General features: G+C 38.4%; 2 protein-coding genes across 3 annotated transcripts; one reads left to right on the plus strand and one right to left on the minus strand.

Moving 5' to 3' along the window:
* Nucleotides 1–1,477: 1,477 nt before the first annotated feature.
* LOC127946533 (cyclin-dependent kinase 8-like) lies at nucleotides 1,478–11,949 on the minus strand. Its single transcript, XM_052543166.1, has 13 exons — nucleotides 11,483–11,949; nucleotides 8,398–8,473; nucleotides 6,536–6,646; nucleotides 6,307–6,447; nucleotides 5,589–5,646; nucleotides 5,352–5,483; nucleotides 5,113–5,256; nucleotides 3,609–3,678; nucleotides 3,452–3,524; nucleotides 3,275–3,372; nucleotides 3,033–3,111; nucleotides 2,615–2,779; nucleotides 1,478–1,800 (listed from the first exon to the last, which is right to left on the minus strand). The coding sequence occupies exons 1-13, from the start codon at nucleotides 11,608–11,610 to the stop codon at nucleotides 1,675–1,677; spliced, it is 1,401 nt and encodes a 466-aa protein (XP_052399126.1). The 5' UTR covers nucleotides 11,611–11,949; the 3' UTR covers nucleotides 1,478–1,674.
* Nucleotides 11,950–13,105: 1,156 nt separating this feature from the next.
* Nucleotides 13,106–19,527, plus strand: LOC127946408 (E3 ubiquitin-protein ligase RNF6-like). 2 transcript variants are annotated; one of them, XM_052542962.1, is made up of 4 exons: nucleotides 13,106–13,257; nucleotides 14,596–14,751; nucleotides 14,934–15,047; nucleotides 15,635–19,527. In XM_052542962.1, exons 1-4 carry the CDS (start codon nucleotides 13,146–13,148, stop codon nucleotides 17,476–17,478), a joined length of 2,226 nt encoding a protein of 741 aa, XP_052398922.1. In that variant the 5' UTR covers nucleotides 13,106–13,145; the 3' UTR covers nucleotides 17,479–19,527. The 2 variants fall into 2 exon arrangements, with proteins under 2 accessions (XP_052398922.1, XP_052398920.1); XM_052542960.1 differs by having other exon boundaries at nucleotides 13,131–13,257; nucleotides 14,593–14,751.
* The last annotated feature ends 345 nt before the right edge of the window (nucleotides 19,528–19,872 follow it).

Genomic DNA, 19,872 nt, shown 5'->3' on the forward strand with positions numbered 1-19,872 from the left:
AGGGCGGCTATGTGAGGGCGGGCTTTATTTGGGTATTTTAGCTGGGTTTTAAACACACAACAACCAAAATGGTTAATAAAAGTTAGTCTGCTTCTCATAAAAGCAAAGATAGAATTGAAGATACCCTAAACAGGAGGGTATAAAATGGGGCATGGAACAGCAAATGGTCACTGTCCATGGGTGGTGATTTAAAATGTTGATTGTAATCAAAACTGGGACACTATGTCAGACATTTTCAATCAACACTCCCCCACCACCCATGGACAGTAAATGTGTTTTAAAAGCCTGATTTATGTGGCTTTTAGAAATAAAAATGGAATAAACATCAAAATAAATAAAAGAGTCAACATTTGGTAAATAATAATAAGAAAAGTTACAAATAAATGTACATTTGTAAATGTAAAATTAGTTAATAAAATAATTCAATAATTACAATAGCTTAATATCAATTCAATAAATTAACAAACTAAAATTGGATCAAGACAAGAAGGTCAAGACCTCTGAGGTGGGACGAGACACCTCAAATAAATACCACGCATTTAAAAAAGGAACGAAAAAGATAATGCAGCCATAATTCCTAATGAAAATAGACTCAATTAAAATGCTAAATAATCTTTTAAAATAAGCGCATACATTGCCTGTGTATTTTTGCCCCAGGAAATGCAAGCACTCACACAAACAACAGAAATAAAATCTTTTCCCTTTTTTTTTTTTTTAAACGCTTCCACTTTTATTGTCAGGATATTCGTTTCATGTAAAATATTTCATTACAATACAGTACAATGCATGTTCAATCTGCTGTCAACACAACTTTTGTCATGAAGTTCTAAGGCCAATCTTTCACACATAACAGCCTTTCTGACAGCAAAATGGAAGTTGCTGACCTCTCCAAAAAGTAAAAACTAAAACATTAAATTATTAACTACTAAAATCAAGTTTGTTGTTTCTTTTATACCGCCTTCTACCAGTATGATGCAGCAGGGGGCACTAGAGGTTCTCATGATGCTTCAGTCAGCAGCTCCAGCACAGAGAATTCGGTCCCCAGCAATGGGCTAAAAGAGTGAGTGCATGTGCATGTATGTGTGTGTGTGTGTGTTTGTGTGTATAAGGGCAGACTGAGAGACAGACATACTGACAAACGTCATTCTGTCTTTGCTGGCAGTCACATAGCAGCTTTGTGTCTTGGAGAGGCCAACGGATTTCAACGTGAGGGGGAAGAAGGACTAGGGCTAAAGAGGATGGATTGTATGGTGGATCTCCACCTCACTCCAAACCAGTCTTACTATATAGTGCAGCTGTTTAGTACCACATATTGGGAATGTTTGTTGCTTTTTGTGTGTGTGTGTGTTTTTATTTTTTTTGTGTGAAGTATCACAGACTTGCAGCGAGGACTTGAACTATCACCTATGGAACAAATATCTGCTTTTCATCAGCTTTTTTTTTTCATTTGTTTCAGTCTATTATTATTATTTTTTTCTTTCTCCTTTTGTCAGCTGAAGATAAATGTTAGCTGTATGATACGGTGATGTGTTGTTAGGTTACAGTTATTGTTCCTCCGGTGGAAATGCTGCACAGCAAAGCGCCCAGTGGGTGGGGCAGTTTGGCTTGGGTCCACACCCGCCTCCCTAAGTACATTCTCCCTATTGGGCACTGTGAGAGGGGGCGTGGCCTGACTCAGTAGCGGTGGGTCTGGTGTGAGTACTGTGGAGGCTGCTGGGAGGTAGAGGAGTATCCCATGCTGCTTTGGGGCAATGATGTGCTTGGTCCTGGGTTCTGGTAGGCAGCATGTGGATTGGTGCGCTGGAACACAGAAGAACAGCATTCTGAATGCTTCAGAAGCAACACGTGATTCGAACTTTACAGAAAATGACAACAACAACTCATGGGGTCTGACTAACTGTTTTTAAGACCTTTAAGTGGCACTTTGCTGCTCATGCATGCAGTAGCAAGCACTCAAGACACAAATGAATGCATGTAAATGGAAACTTCCAGGATCTAGATGAAAGAAATCATGGAGGAAAATGGACTGAAAGGTTATCGCCACTAATAAGGACCAAAATGAGATGATAGTCCACCAGAGAAAACATGAATACAAACAACTGACTAAATGTTCTAAATTAATAAATGGAAATATTTGCTTAAATTTGCTCGATTTCACAGAGAAAGTGTGGTTTAATCTTTTTGCTACACACACACACTATAGATATACATATACACATTATATATATACACGATAATCTCATTTTATATATATATAATTGATATTAAAAAGTAAGTAAAATTAATAGTAAAACCTTCTACATTGTTACAAAAGATTCCTTTTTCAGATAAATGCTGCACAAAAAATATATATATCAACAATGGTAATAATAAGAAATGCTTATTGAGCAGCAAATCAGTATATTAGAGTGATTTCTGAAGGATCAGGAAAGATAGATGCTGGATACAGGAATGAATTAGTTTAAAATACAGTTAAAATAGAAAACTAGTTAAATTCTAGCAATAATTCACATTCATCCATTATTGTGGCTGATAGACAACAGAAGGTCCATTTTCAAGCCCGTTTGTAAAATACAACAAATAAATCACAAAGGTTTATGTTTACATGTGTTACCTGGTAATCTGTGGTCATGATCAGGCCACTTGAGGTAGTAGTGGGCGGAACCACTCTCACCTTTTTCAGAGGCGGGCCTTGTGCGTGGCTGTTGTCAGGGTTACCTGTGTGCCCCGCCCCATTGGTGTGGTTGTTCCCCTGCTGCTGCTGCTGCTGCTGGTTTTTCTGCAGTTGTAGGAGAGAAAGAAAATTACAATGCATAAATCTCAATAAAAAATGTCCAACTACATCATATGCTAATTAATCACATATAATTTCATAACGTGGGAAAAAGCCTCTAAATGGGTCAGGGGGCATGACTAAATGCATGCTTTTTTTAAAATAACTATATATAAAAAAATAAATAATAATAAATAGACAGAGAGACATTCAAACTGACACAGAGCTACTCAAAAAGCAGAAAGCACACATTTCCTACTTTATCTGCCTTGTCTTCCGGCTCCTCTTCTGTCAGGAATTCTCGTTTGGGATAAGGAATCTGGCAGCCAGCAAAGACACTAAACAAAACAGAGCTATTTTAAATGTATCCTAAACAATATCTTATGTAGGTAGAGCACTGTGGCACTGAGCACTAATTATTTAAGCATTAATGACACAAAAATCCTAATCATAATTGTTCGTTTCATGAAGAAAGCTGATTTTGCTTCTAAAATGACTCACTCAGACGTGGGTAAAGGCTCCTCCAGGAAGTACGAGTCTTGCATGGCCTGCTCAGATGTGATTCGGCGGATTGGGTCCATTGTAAGCAGCTTTTGCAGCTGAGAGGGAGTTCATAAGTTAACAGTTGAATATATGAGAACGGATAAATGAGATTTGCTATTCTTTTCGCCCACTTACCAAGTGGAATGCTTTGCTGTCAGGTTTGACTTTATGTTTCTCCATATATTTTATAAGGCTGCAGTTAGTGTACCTACAGCAAGAGGAACAAATGTCATCAAATAGAAAACTCGGATTAGTATGACATTTTTACAGTCAAAGATGAAGTCAAACTAACGTATTCCTCCTAAAGTCTTTCATCAACGTAGAGTGTTCCGGCATCTTCTTAATGTCCTCCCAGTCTTTATCTGAGAAGAAAATTAGATTACAAAGAATATCAGGACAATTGACTGAAGCATTGGGAACTATTAACTGTAATGGCATATATAAATATTCATTTGACAACAGTGTTATTTTAGCATTATTTGTATACTGAGTATTTTAAATATTTCAAATTAGCCTTAATTTGTATATTTTCAGCTTTTACATTTTTGCTTACGTTTTTAGTAATTTCATGTTTTTGTCATTTTTATTATCATCATTGTATTTCTTCCCCCATTTGGCTATAATTTTTTTTTAGTTTTGTTTTAAAGGGACAATAAGTAACTTTTTAGGTATTTTATTATCTAAAATCAATATTTTTATTCATAAATATGCCCTCAATGGTGTACAAATACCTATGCCAATGTTTAAACTAATCCTCGTAAATGAAGAATTTATTATCTTTATATACATGGGACGGGTAGGTCGACGGAGGCTTCCATGTAGTTCCGCCATCTTGCAAAACTATAATAGCAGAGAGGGACAAAAAGTACTAAGCCAACGCGTTTCCACAACGCGTTTTCGGTCAGAGCCAGAAACGCAGGTGCAGAGCAGTGAGAGGCGCTTGAAACTGCACCGGCAAGTTTAAAAGTCTGGATTGCATTCTTATTATGGACCATACATATGCCGCGCCACAGGAGAAGAAAACATCGTCGCCAAAACAGTCAAAAATAGAACGTAAAAGGAAACGTGACCGTAGATTACAGAAAACAAGAGTTAATGTCGGGGAAGCTTTTTCTAGGTGGAAAGAGCTAATGCTGGATAAAGATTTCAAAAGAGATGCTGAAGTGGCCAGTTTTCTTCTTGACAGGTAAGTCAGTGTTACAATCTATATTACAATATTTTTTTTATATCTAACAATGCACATTATTCATAAAATATAACGAATAAAGAAGACATAACTACTAATTACAATATTTCATGTTTTCCACAGTCAGTAATTCATACTGTAACATTCGTTTGTTTATGGTCATGTTGCAGTTTGTTTGAAATAACACACCTGTTCACCTGAAGGAAAACTCGACGAAGTGCTATTAGAAGACATCCTGTCAAAGCTTTTTGGTACATATCGCCTACCGTAGATGCAACGCGCATTTGAAAAAGCAAGGCGCTGGAGAGCAAAATTAGTTTGAATGCAAAATACGATTTCACCACTAGATGGGAGTAATTCCTACTTAGTGTCCCTTTAACTTTAGTAATTTAAACTGAAAGTTACTTCAGTTTAAAATATAATTATTAAGAGGAATCAGTACCTCATCCAGAATTGTTAATAATCCCATCCGTAAACACACAGAACCTTATAAATATTTAAACAACAAATGACCTTTGACTCTTTAAAAAGACATTGAGGGACCTGTAACAAAGGTCTCACAGTCTTCACTGAATCGACTAGATTTAAATGTCAAGTGGATGATGAATACCTGCTGGAAAGCCCATGACATTAAAGATCCGGTCCAGCTGATCGTGATGGTAAGGATTACTGGTCTTAATGTCTTCCTGTCGACAGTGGAAGATGGGCTCTGAGGTCAAAAGCTCAGCAAAGATACAGCCAATCGCCCAGATATCTGAAAAAGAGAAAGAAAGGAAGTCCCCAAATCTAGAATACACTTTTTAAATGTGCATTTGCGCGCACACACACACACACACACAATCATCTCACCAATGGCTTTGGTGTAATGCCTGGCTCCCAGCAGCAGCTCCGGTGCTCTGTACCAGAACGTTACAACTACAGGATCCAGATCTGCTAAAGGCTTCAGTGGTGAGTTGAAGAGTCGGGCAAATCCCATATCAGCTGCACATATGGGACAGAATTTTCAAAATGGTCACGACTGTGCATCAAAACACACATCTGTCTCCTTTTTGTCACAAGAGAAAGGAAACGGAGCTTATGTCATACCTATCTTCACACGTCCTCTTTCAGGACCTTCTCCCATTACCAATATGTTGGCAGGTTTCTGTGGCGAAAGAGTCAAAGTTCAGAGCTGTAATACTTCCTCTTATTTCTAATTTCCGTGTGATAACTGATGCTGTAACTTCTTTTCTAAAACTTCTTTTTAGGATTTTGAAAACTTATTATGCATGATTAATCCATTATAGCCATGAAACAGTGTTTTGAAATAAATAAATAAATTTATTTAAGTAAATACTGATACCAAATGAAGCTTGGTTCAATTAGCATTAATATTTTGCAAGAATTGCTTTACATTTATTTAGAATTCATTCATGCATCATTTGGCAACAGTGTTATTTTAGTATTAGGTAGAGGTATTTTTCTTTTCTGAATTAGCCTTTTTTTTTTTAGTTTTAGTAATTTTGTTATTTGTCATTTCGATTTAGCTTTTTCCCTTTTCTATTTTTTTTTTATTTCATCTCATATTTTAATTTTTTTTAAATTAAAATACCAAAAACTAATTTCATAAAATCAATGCTCAACACCAGCAGTGTTAAATTCTGTCCTGACATCTATTTTTATCAAAAAATATAAAAAAAACATATATACTTTTGAAATGCTGCCACCTACTGGAAATTGTCGTGGGATTTCTAATAATCAGCCAAGTCAAATTAGCTACATCTGGATAGACATTAACTGTTCTATATAAAAAACTGAACCTCACCAGGTCTCTGTGCAGGACCCAGTTGGCGTGCAAATAGTGGATGCCATCCAGGATCTGGTAGAGCAAAGACTTTACCATCCCACGTGGCAGCTGAAGAGGCTTCTTATTGGCCTTGGAGGCTCTGTGGAACTTGATGATGTGCTACAAAGACACGTAGACCCTCAGCAGGATATGTACTGTATACAAACATTTCTCTGTGTGTGTGCATGAGCGTTTGACTGTATGTTACCCAGAGGTCATGTTCAGCGTAGTCAAAGAGAAGCCACACTTTGCGGTCTGCATGTGACAGGAAAACCTTCTGCAGTGAGATCACATTGGGGTGCTTCAGTTCACGCAGCAGCTGCAGGGAGCAAACAAGAACCAACACACACATGCTGAGACACACATCTACAGAGCACACAAAATTACTTCAGCCTGAAGTATGCTTATTAAGAGGACAGTAATGAGAAAATATTTGTTTATTCACCCTCTCTTAAAGATCCTGTTCTTCGTGATCCCATGTTTTAAACGTTAGTTAGTGTGTAATGGTGTTGTTAGTGTATAAATAATATCTGTAAAATTCTAAAGCTCAAAGTTCAATGCCAAGCGAGAGATTTTATTTAACAGAATTCGCCTATAACGAACGACCCGTTTGGACTACATCCCTCTAGTTCCTGCAGTAATGACGTCACTAAAACAGTTTTTTGACTAATCTCCGCCCACATGAATACACAAAAAAGGGGGCGTGGTCTTGTTGCGCTCAGACGAAGAAGGAGGAAGAGTTGCGTTTGTGTTCGACATGTCGTTGAAACGCTGTTATTTTCATCTCGGAGTCCAATCATCTTTGTTTGGGCTTCCCAGGGACACTGTACTTTGAGATTAATGGTTACAATTTATGTTTAACTCGGTTCCTGAAAATTATAATCCACATGTAAAACTATGTGCAGCACATTTTGCTGAGGCCAGCTTCCTCAATCTCAATCAGTTCAATGCCGGATTCGCACAAAGATTATTCTTGAAAGATGGAGCAGTTCCCTCTTTGTCTGGAGAAGGCGTTGTTTATGGACCACAACCGGTAAGTCTATTTTTTGTTGGTGCGTTTAACAGTTTCTGTAACTTATTACACAAAGGGCAACGCTGTTTAGCTTTGTTAACTAGAAGTTAGAGCTGTGCAAAAAAATTAAGTGTGATTTTCATGCGCATTCTCGTCAGTAAAGGTGTTCTGTGATTAGAAGTACATCTGCAGCACTTGCGTTCTTTTACTGTCTATGGTTCAGATCAGGATTGCCAGGTTTTCAAAACAAATCCTGCCCACTTGCTTCAAAAAACTAGCCCAATCGCATTTCCAGGAGGGCAGCATGCGCTAAGCTGCTGTCGAATCACAACACAGGAACCTGCTGGCACAATCACAACTCGTTACGTGTTTCTGAAGGAAGGGCTTCATAGACTTCAAGGAAGTCATCAGCCCGTTTTTATGACTCACAGTGGTATACATATAGGTGAATTGTGTGACAAATACAGTTTTTTTACATGCGAAACATGAACACATGTTATATTGCACACTGTAAACACAATAAAAGCTTCAAAAGAGCACAAAAAACGGGACCTTTAATGTTGTTCCAAAGCTTTATAACTAAGGAGGACAAAAGCAGAAATTTCGAATAATGTGCCAGTTGCTCTTTTCCATGCAATTACAATGAATGAGGACTGGAGTTTTGAAGCTTCAAAAGGACACAAAACATCATAAAAGTGATCCATATGACTAATGCACTAAATTTCATGTCTTTTATGAGTTGTGCTTTTTTATTATGTCGGAGCTTGATGGTCCTAGTTTTCATTCACTTTGATTATACTGAAGTCATATGGATTTGAAACAACAAATCTCATCATAAAAATAATGATCCTTGAAATAAATCCTTTAAATCACATGATAATATTAAGTAGACACATTTTCTGAAAAATTCATTGAGTTAATAACAGATTTTAACTCTCTAAAGTATCCTCCAAATGCTATAAATGTATTTCCAGGAACTTGTTTAACCAAGATGGCATGTGGCAGAGCTACTTGAAGATCCTCTTGACAGGAACACGTTTAAAGCTTGATATACTTACTGCTATCTCTCTGCAGGCAGACATAGAGATCCCTGTGCCTTCAATCTGCTTCAGAGCATAATCTTTATCATCCTTCCTGCAAACAGACAGAGCAGCATTCACAATTACTCTTCAGTACAATACATTTCCCTAAATCTACACCAAAAGATCATATTAAACCTCTTATGGAGTGAAATAATCCGCTGGGAAAGACCCGGCAGAATTTTAAGCAGATGATTTTGAGTTTAATTACCAGCACACCTTCGAAAGCTCACAAGTCTCCTGACAACTAACAGGAGGCAAGAGGGTAATGTTGAAATGAAGTTCTACGAAAAAATTCTGCCTATAAAATCTCATAACGCCCTGTCCAGTTTCTGGGGAACAAATTAGCTGTAAACCGCTCATAAACAATCAGCTTCTAGGTGAACAAAAACATCTTTACATGCTTAGGACCTTCAAGTGAGACTTTGGCTGCCAGGCAGTCTGGACTTTAATAGCGCAGCTTTGGGTCTGTCTGAGGGGTCTCACTTAATGCCAGGCACTTCAGAACCAACTTACAGGAACTCATCAGCAGATCCATTCTACCTCCACCAAGACAGTCTGCAACTGGTGTGAAATAAAGATAGCTGCACAAGAACCAAATAACCATTAGAAGTTAAAAATCTAATTAGAGTGTCGAACAAAATAAAACAAGTCCCATGTGATAGCACTAAATACAATAAAGTTCTATGCAAATTGGGAGGAATGCTATTTCAGCTGCCTCAATATGACCACCGATGTCCTGCAGACATTGAGGGTTATTTTTCAGTCCAGTTTTCCCAGCAAAAAACACTAATACAAGGAAAATGTAGAATGGGCTACACAGCTCTACTTTCTAATCAATAAATGTAAAACTATCAGTCATGGTGGTTTGATTTCTTTGCAAGAAGTAATTAAATAAGGGTTTTAACTGACACTGCAGCTGGAATTAGACATTTAAGGCACCATTAAATCAGTTTTATTCTTTAAATGCTATAATAGAATTTTAATAAACAAAAAGGATGTTTAATGAATTGAATTCAATTATGATAATAGGGCCCTATGAAAATCGTCAGACATATTGTTTTGTCGTTTTAAATTTTTCTGGATTTATGATTTAATACTAATCTTTATTTTTCAAAAGTGGTGGTAATCAAGTAAATGCATAAGACTTGCACAACAACAAACTGAAACATGAACAGAAAGATGTGATGGAGTGATATTCCTTAAAAAAACCATGTCTTTAAAAACGGTATTATTATTGTATTTGTTACTTTAAGTAATTTTTTGCTTTAAGTCATTTTTTGTGGCTTAATAGACACTAGGCTACAATGTGATCTGATTACAAAAAAAATCATTTGTGGTAAATTCTGCCAAATTCTGTGACATTCCATGTTATACTGTAAATTCCATTTTTATGACCGAATTCAGCGATTTCATCAGCGTTTTATGCACCATAAAAATCAAAGGACTATACAAATTCAACAGACTATGTGTGGCACAGTCTATTAGAAAGCCTGAAAAATTTGGGTGTTTATAAATGATCTAATCCTAGAAAGGTTACACTTGTCATACTGTTATTCTCAGCCCTTTGATCACTGTGTTAGAAGAGAATCATTTGTCCTTCTGTGGACGAAGAGCATAGTGTTTTTGTCTCTGATGTGAGAAAGTTTTGGAGAATATATTCCTATCAGCAAGTTACCAAAAACATTGAGAGCACAAGAATTTCAACACCCTTTTCCCCCCAACAGAATCCTAATAAAACAAACATCTCAATTCTCCTTCCCATCTGTATTTCAACCCCCCAACATCTGTATATGAAAATAATTTCTGCGTCACAAAGGTAGTCTTTTTTTTATGACGACAAATACATATATTTTACAGAATAAGAGGTGCTTTGTTATACACTGGCCTTTATTCCTTGGATGGCTATTGTTGACAAACCAATATGAAGCATGGCATGTCAAGGCTGTATTGATGTTATAACAACCTTTCATAATCCTCAATATCTGCTGTAATAAACTGGTAAGTGACACCACTTATGCAAGTCACTTATGCAACCAATGCAATTGCAGAGATACTTCAATAAGGCAGCAGAAGAGAAGAAGAAACCCAAAAAAGAAACTTGAAAAAGGCTAAAAAGGTCCTCTTCTAAACCTGTGCAGGGGACCATGATCTCCACTGTAAGATCTCAAAAGCGACGTCAATCACACCAGAATCAAAGGATAATGATATATTAATACAGCTGATGTGCCAAACGCATTGGAAGGGAACAACAACAGAAAATCCAGGCTATAAATGTAACTGGTTTAAATATGAAATTATAGGCAAGATTCTATTAGTTAACATGAACTAACAATGAAAAATATTTCTAAAGCATCTAACAATTAAAGAAAGTGAGCTAACATTAACAAAGAACAGTAAATGAAAATGAACAAAGATTAAAAAATATCATAACAAATCTATTGCTCATTGTTAGTTAATGCATTAACAATAGGACCTTATTGCAAAATGTTACCAAATTATACAGAAATAAAACAGTCTAAATAAAATATGAAACTACTAATTAGAATTCTCTGCCACGACAAAGGCATTATATAAGGCTGCTATAATGCTGTATTCTATTCACACATAAGGGCAGCATCACAGCCTTCTTATAGACTAAAGATGCTGATTTTATGCAGTGTTGTGTATTTTGGAGCAGCAATTTAGACAACTGGTTAAAGACGCCTTTAAAAAAAAAAAAAAAAAGTGTAGTTTTTGTTAATGGTAAATATAGTTTCCATAATGACGAAGAAAAAACACATGATGCTGCAAATCTAAATCTGCATCAATACACCTGTATAAGCTCGTCGATCACAACAGCACTCGCGCCTGTTGACGTACATTTACAATCCCCTCAAAATAAGCCTCCGCTGTAACTGAGCTGTGCATAATGCATATCAAACTCTCTCTGGAGACAAGATACGCGTCTCTCTGAAACACCGGGTCGAGGACGGACGACACACGGTGTGTTTTGGTCTCTGAGAGCAGATCGCAAGGCAGCGCAGGCCTCGTATCTCTGCACAAGTCCATCCTGCGAACTCACCCATCTTTCCTCTTTGCTTTGTACACATGGCCATAAGTCCCCCGTCCAACTTTACATCCCTCGTACTCAAAGAGATCCTCGACTCGTTCTCTCTCCCCGGTGAGCTTCACTTTGAAATCATAGTCCATTTTCACCGTTATTCTGGGGATCCGGGCTGTGGCTTCCTTCTCTTTAAAGCGCCGCTGGGGAGGCAACTTACTTCAAGCCCCGTTTAGACAATTAGTTGCCTTCCCTCGCGTCGCTTTTCAGCTTAACTAAAGAGTCCACATTTACCGCGAGCAGTTACAGGCACCTGAGATGGCGTTTGAAGCAGTGTGCTTCTGATTTGACAAAAAGTGCAGAGTGTTATTGGACTATCGGTGGCTTTCTTTGATATTTCTGTGCAACTGCGCTGCTCAGCCGGTATCTCACCCGGGAGAGTTGAGCGTCCACGTACGGTAATGTCGCAAAACGTCGTGAATGCAACCATCGACATGACGGCGAGGAATGGGCTTTGTGGCGCACCACGTGAATTTTAACTCTTTACTGAAGAGCGCCTTTGTTTTTCAGTTTTATGGTTATGTGCATTTTAGTTTTAAATGTTATAGAATTTTGACATAGAATACTTAGAGGATTGTAAAAAATGTAATTAATAACAAATTAACTTACTGTAGCTGGTTTAATTATTCAAACAATAAAATATAACTAATAAAACAAAATAAGCTTATTTTATCAATTGCTATCGATATAATATTTATTAACCATAATATTGAATGACCTTTCCGCTTTAACATTTATATATAAAATACATAGAGGAATGTACAAAATATAGGCTAATTAATAGCAAAGCTAATTTTATCAATAACTATCAATATAATATGTATAAAAAATTAAAATCTAATGCTTTTTTGCTTTCAAATTTAAATTTAAATACATAAATATTCCCAACTCTTTTCAAAATGAAGCATTTCATTGCTCACAAAAATGTCATCCATCCTGTCACTGTTACTGTGGTGTTTTTTTTTTTTTACCTTTATTAACCCTCTTCAAATAACAGACTTTAACAGGCATTATCAGTGTTAAACACAACACACACCGGAAAACATATATAATTCTTTCAAATAATAAATACTGAAATGTATAAAAGCAAATTAACCTTAATAACATTATTATTACATTATAAAATATAATAATTCAAGTCGAAAATCGATACATATTGCGCTATTGAGTTTTAGAGAGAGAACTTTTCATATATTCTCAGAGGCATTCTCTCCGAGGAGGCCAAAATATTGGATGAGAAGAAAAAAATCATTGAGCAAAAATAAAACAGCAACAATATTACAAATATTACATTCAAAAAGTGTATAAATCACTAATTTTTCTGAAAAAAAAAACATTGTCCAACAGCGACATTTTTAAGTAACAGCAGGAGTCCATGTTTCTCTTGCCTCCCCTGAGCCCATTGAGTTTTAACAAACCCCCTTAAAATAGACAAGATAGTCTTCGCATGACCAGACATATTATTCGTATTTACTATTTATTTATTATTCGTAAAGACTGTATTATTTTATTATTGTATGTATATGTATGTATAGTTATATAATATGTGTGTTTGTGTGCCTGTGTAATAAGGGCATGATAGTGTTGTTATTGGTGTATTACTGTGGGAACTGTTTTGGCGCACATGGTCGTTGTCCGGACAGTTGTCTGTGTGGCTCCTCTGGTCCCATCTTGGCTACACTGTAATCAGAGCGGAGAGGAAAGAGAGCTCGTCCATATTACAGCTGCTGTTTCAGGTACTTACATATCTATTACTATCTTCGTTTCTTTATTTGGTTCTCATTTTGGACAGTGTTATTAAATTTTGTATCTTCTGTTATATGCTTGTGTCAGTGACAAGTTTTCCTCATCTTGTCAAAATAATGATCTAAGTCTTTCATTGGCCCACAGTTAGCTTGCCAGCAATCTGTCGACACCATCAAAGGTGTTGCGCATTTAAAATGACAGCTCGCTCCGTCGCATGGTATGCGTTTTCCCGATGACAGACAACGTTGACAGTTAAATGACAAATTTCAGATGTGAATTTCATCCTGTGTAGAGTGCTAGCCCAGCCTTTTTATTGTCTCTGGGATGGTTGCTAACTGACATGGAGCCCGACTTTTTCTTTGTCATGTCCCTCCTTTAACCGATGCTGAGTGGATAGTCTGGCTGTCAGTCATAGCTTCTCGGATGCTGATTGGTTGTGAGGCTGACAGTACAGTTTTGGTGCCTGACTTGTTCTGCGGTGCTGTCTGTGGCCTGCTGTATTATAACAGAGCAGCAATACTGTTTGAAATGATTGAGGTGTTATTCATATGAATTAATGTGACTCTACTGTCAGCGTCATTTGGCTCTCGGTGTGTTTTGACCTGTGTCAAATGCGTTTTGATTCCATACTGGGATTTCCAGGTTGCTTTTCTGAGGCGTTCATTTTGTAGTGCTGTCTCCTAATGGTGGCTATGTTTTAGACATAAGTTTATGCTTCAGACTCTCCTTACATATATCCACCATATTTTGAGTATCTTTTCTTGCTGTCTCAACTTAATTGTTTATATGTGGAGCTGGTTTGCATATTAATATAGACCATGATTTCAAATGGGTAAACGTATTATTGTTAGATTTATATATATATATATATATACATATATATGTGCAGTGTGTGTGTGTGTGTGTATTTGTATGTCTTCTTTTTTTATAAAAGATGAATCGTTGACAGTTGAGATATTTTAAGAAAACTATCATGTCCCATATTGTGATTTATGTTATTTTTAATCAAAATCTTTTTTTTTTTTTTGCATATTCTTCGATACTTATTTTAATTATCTACATGTCATTGTATTTAAAAAAAATAATTTACCACCACAGAACCAGTTGATAGTTGATAATATTCACCATATCTATATGTGGTGACCAGTTACAAGACCACAATTTTACACATTCCCTTATAAACTGAAATATTAATGTTGATAAGAAAAGTCCTGAAAAAGAAAAGCTACATATAGTGGAATACAACAGAGATGAAGTCGTAACTGGACTGCTTAAATATCTATTGAGCAATTTTTGTGATTTTTCTATCTTGTAATGTCTGTAAGCAGCGGTTTCTGTGGTGATGGACCCTCCCGGCGGCCGAGACGAGCGGCATCGTCAAGCGGAGCGGCTTCGGCGGGAGGAGGCATACTATCACTTCATTAATGAACTGAGTGAGGAGGAATACAGACTAATGAGAGACAGCAATCTACTGGGAACACCTGGTGAGAACACACTGAACCTGTCCATATGCAAAGATGCATGTAGTTTTACGCATACACAGAGAAATATTTAAAGCATATTATAAAATGTAAGGCATGAGGGAGTACAAATTTCCAAACCTAATCTTTTACTTACATGAACAATAGATGGATATTAAATAAGGTGTGTCTTTGGTTTATTACAGGTGAAGTCACAGCAGAGGAGCTGAGGCAGCGTCTGGATGGTGCAAAGGAGCGAGTGTCATCTCAGCCACGGCCCGAAACACACCCACAGAGCAGTGAGGCAGAGGGCAGTAGCGGTAAGGACATAAAGGGATGGTTTTGAATTATGTTGCTCAGCTATACAAATAATTCTACTTAAAATAATCAGCTGGTTTTGTGAGCAATGAACACCTTGCAGGCAGAGTCACAATGCAATTACAAAACAATTCAGGATGCATCTGGATTTTTTAGCAACAGTGCAGGGGCATAAATCTTGGGGTTAAGGTTGTAATGATATAAAGCCTTATGTAGCCATAGTAAAACATGTATGATCTGACCCCCTATTTGAAAAAGAATGGAGAGGGCAAAATTAACTTAAACTTTGTTGTTGTCAGTCCATGTATGTGATTCTTGTGAACGTAAACTAATGTAATCTGGTACAATTTGTTGAAATGTTTTTGAAAAAAGGCAATTGAATGCATCTTGTTGAATGAAAGTAGTCAAGGAACCAAATTAGGTTGTGCAAGTAGAAACAAGTAAAAATAAAAGAAAATTGTTTTCTTACATATATATATATATATATATATATATATATATATATATATATATATATATATATATATATATATATATATATATATTTATAGGTAAGATATAATGTTGATGAAAAATTTTTATTTTCCAGGTGCAGTCGAGCCAGGTTCAGAGACATCTAATGGAGACTCCCTGTTGGAATGGCTGAACACTTTCCGGCGCACAGGAAATGCCACGCGTAGTGGGCAGAGTGGAAACCAAACATGGCGTGCCGTCAGCCGCACCAACCCCAACAGCGGCGAGTTCCGCTTCAGTCTTGAGATCAACATAAACCACGAGCAACCCGAGCCTGGAGAACACAGCGACATCCCTGACCCGACTGATCTTTCAATGCCTCCTCCTCCTCCTCCTCCTCCACCACCTCCCCCTCCCCCTCCCCCTCCTCCAGTGTCATCTGTCTCTGCACCAACAACCCCTTATAACCCCTCAAGTTCTGCACTTTACTCAAATCAACCCTCCACACCATACTCTACGGCCAGGCCCACCCTGGGAAGGAGGGCCCCAGTGCGCCGCACTCGCAGTAGCACGGCTCCACCTGTAACGCCACGTCTGACCTCGCAGGCTCCTCCCACATCTCTTTTGAGGAACTTGCCTTCTTTGCCGAGCTCTCCTCCTCCACAGGCTCCACTCGCTTTTCAGTCTCCAGAGCAGGATGGTGATGCTGTAAGGGGTCAAATACAGGTCACCAACTCCTCAGTTAATGCAGGGGAAGGGCAGAATGGAAATGAAGGCCTAGACTGCCCCACTGCTCTGCATCAGTCCAGCCCCCAGGTGGAGCCAGCTGCCCGTGAGCCACGAAACAGTAGGACTCGTTCACGTGGCCGCGTGCGCAGGTCAACAGGAGCAGGTGGGGTTTTGTCTCGCTCTTCAAGACGTAGCCGCTCCCCCTTGGACAGAAACCCTGCCTCCAGCATTAGCCCCACCCATAGCAGCAGCGACGCCCCAGTGGAGACCACTGAAAGTACCGCTGTTGCCATGGAGATGGGCGAGGCTGCTGTAGAGCCAGCTGCTCCTACGGATCCTCCGGAGGCTGGTGAGGAAGAGGGGGAGACGCCTGTATCAGGTGCCGGAGGTGTGCGGCGCCACCCTACGATCATGCTGGACCTCCAGGTACGGCGCATCAGGCCAGGAGAGAACCGGGACAGGGACAGCATTGCCAGTCGCACTCGCTCTCGTGCTCGGGCCGCTGAGAACACGGTCACCTTCGAGAGCGACAGTGGTGGCTTTCGTCGAACCATCTCGCGCTCGGAGCGTGCGGGAATCCGCACTTATGTTAGCACTATACGCATACCGCTGCGACGCATTTCTGAGACGGGCCTTGGCGAGCCCAGCTCCACTGCGCTAAGATCAATCCTGCGCCAGATCATGACAGGCTTTGGTGAGCTCAGTTCCCTCATGGAGACGGAAGCGGACTCTGAGACAGCTACGCCCAACCAGGACTCCGTTTCTGCTGGCGGAGCCCAGGTGTACCACGTTAGTAGTGGTGAGGGCGATGTGGCCCATGGTAGAGTGGAATCGGCACGAGAAGGTTTAGTGACAGAAGATGAGGAAGGACAGGTGCGGGTGAGCAGGACTGGGACCGAGGCACGACCTAGCAGCAGGGACACTAATAGTTTGGTGGAAAATGGGACGTTGCCCATCTTAAGGCTGGCACACTTTTTCCTTCTCAACGAAGATGAAGATGAGGAGCACCCAAGGGGCCTCACCAAAGAACAGATCGACAATCTGGTGACACGCACTTACGGTCAGGTCAACCTGGAGGGCGAGCTGGGCCGCGCTTGCAGCGTCTGCATCAACGAGTACGCTCAGGGCAACAAGCTGCGCCGCTTGCCCTGCGCCCACGAGTTCCACATCCACTGCATTGACCGCTGGCTATCTGAAAACAACACCTGCCCCATCTGCAGACAGCCTATTCTGTCCAGCCATCAGGAATGATGTCAGGCTGTAGCTATCAATCAACAGATTGAACAACTGACTTTTGTTCCACCATCGGTGGCACCTGTACATAGTGCTTCAATGTTTTCATTCTCTGAGATCCATTGTATTCAAGCTAAAGGTAGAACCAAAAGCAGAAAAAGACTATAATGCAGAGATTTAACAAAGCTTTATTTTTTTAGACTCCTTTCGTTTTCATCTCTTCCTCTTCTTTCATTCACCATTATTCTTTGCAGACATATTAACAAATGGCGTGACTAACTTGGACAGAGTTAGGAATGTTAGCTTCAACTGAAGGTGTGGTTACATTTAGTGCTATTTGGCGAATTTTCGTGGGCAAAATCCAGTTATTTTAATGGGTACCCATGTGATCGGGAATTTTGTGTGAGGGCGAACAATTTCCTCATGTAGAGTTTGCAATGGATTCACATTGGCAACACATTCACTGCATTGACCAACAGAAAGTAGCTTGGTTTGGAAGTAATGTCTCTCTGAGCTATGCTTCATACATCACTACACTATTGACAATAGACCTTGGATCTTTTTTTGCCTGCGAAATTTCACCAAAATATAGCTGATGCAACTGCACCTTAATTCTATCTCACTTATGAACTTTAAGTTTGGTGTTTTTTTAAAAAAGGGATAAACCTCTTAAACCTCTTTAAAGACATGTAAATATATGAATGTCTGTGTTTTCAGTTTTAATGGTAAGACATGCTCTAGAAAGAACCGTACACTGGTTCATTCGCTATTTCAAAAGGAACCTTTACTTTTAAGCGCTTGCAGAGAAATCCACCGGTTTTTATAGCTCTATGAGTCCTCCATGTAAATGCTCTTTAATGTCGGGCAGTGTTCTTTTAAATGCGTTTTCAATCAAAGCAGGTTTTTGGTGTGATTTTTATGGGTTTGATAAGAATAGTCATGGGATATGAATGATGCATCTGGACGTAGATGAATTTGTCGCGGAAATTCCATCGCTGAAATGCATCTGCATCTTTATACAATTGAAAATGGCAATGAGCAACTCCACATACACTACAGAACTCAATTTAAGTGTGGCCATTATTTTCCTTGTGGACTAAATATGCTTTCCACTTTGAGTGTCATTACATTTCTAATGAGAACAAGTCATTTGCATTTGAACAAAAGTTTCGGAGTGCCAATCGGATTATATGATATTGTATGAGCTAGTAAGTGCATGTTTGATTGGTACCTGCGTATAAACCCCTGCACATAGTTCAACATTTTTTAATGAAAAGCTGAAATTGATTATCACTTGAAAGCACTTATCAGCCGCTGCACTACAAGGCAGTACATTCAAGCCTGTTATAGGCCAGACTTCTTCCAGGGCAATGCGAAGATAAAAGAAGGAAATGAAAGATACTGAATTGTGATTATGTATTGTTATGTTTTCCTGCTTTTACCCTTCACGTTTAGCTGTTTTTGTAGTTTTTCTCATAACATGCTCTGTACCGCACACATATGTCCTGCCCTGCTCACCTTCCCTCAGTATTTTACCACACAATGGTTTCACTTATGGCCTTTTCTGAAAGCCCCGTACGCTCTGAATTGCCATTTTGTACCCTTCATGCAGTGTTGCTCTTTCCCCATGTGAGGCAGAGCATGAAGTAGGACTTCTGAATGAATGATCATGAATGTATTGGTACCTTGCTTCTTTCCAAGGTACACTTTTCCTCAATGTACAATAGATGTCTGCTTATGTTTTCTTGTATACTAAAATATCCCTTTATTTTGTCTGTATGTTGTGGGGATGTGTGTATGTTCTGTAAGAAGTGTGAAATGTAAGTATGCGCGTAGCAAATGGGTGTGTATATTGCTGAATGCATCAGAATGGCTTTTGAGCTGTTGTGTATCTGCGAGTGGGGGATCTTTGGCCATGAAGTTTAAATATTTAATGATGAAAAATCAACATCATTGAACTATGACTATGTATTGTTATAATGTGATGCTAAAACAGAAGAATATGTATTCTGTTACTATGTAATAAAATAAATTGCATTTTTTCTTCTCTGCTCCCTAAAAATAAAATGATTGGCATGTTTTGTTATTTCTTTCTAGCAAACAAATAGGCTTTTCATACATTGAAAAAAAAGTGCTTTATGCAGTAAATTCTACTATTCCATTCAAATGTGTGTGATATACAGTATATATATATGTAAATTGATCACAACTGACAGTAAAGACATTTATTTTGTTATAAAAGACTTTGAAATAAAAGCTGTCCAGTTGAACTTGAATATATATATAATGGCTTAATAGTAATGGCTGTTGAAAATACAGCTTTTTCATCACAAGATAAAGTTACATTTGACATTTTATTAAAAAAAAAAGTTTTTTTTTAAATTAAAATTTATTGTAGGTTTTTTTCTGTAT

Source organism: Carassius gibelio, chromosome A24 (genome assembly GCF_023724105.1).
Source record: "Carassius gibelio isolate Cgi1373 ecotype wild population from Czech Republic chromosome A24, carGib1.2-hapl.c, whole genome shotgun sequence".
NCBI lineage: Eukaryota > Metazoa > Chordata > Actinopteri > Cypriniformes > Cyprinidae > Carassius > Carassius gibelio.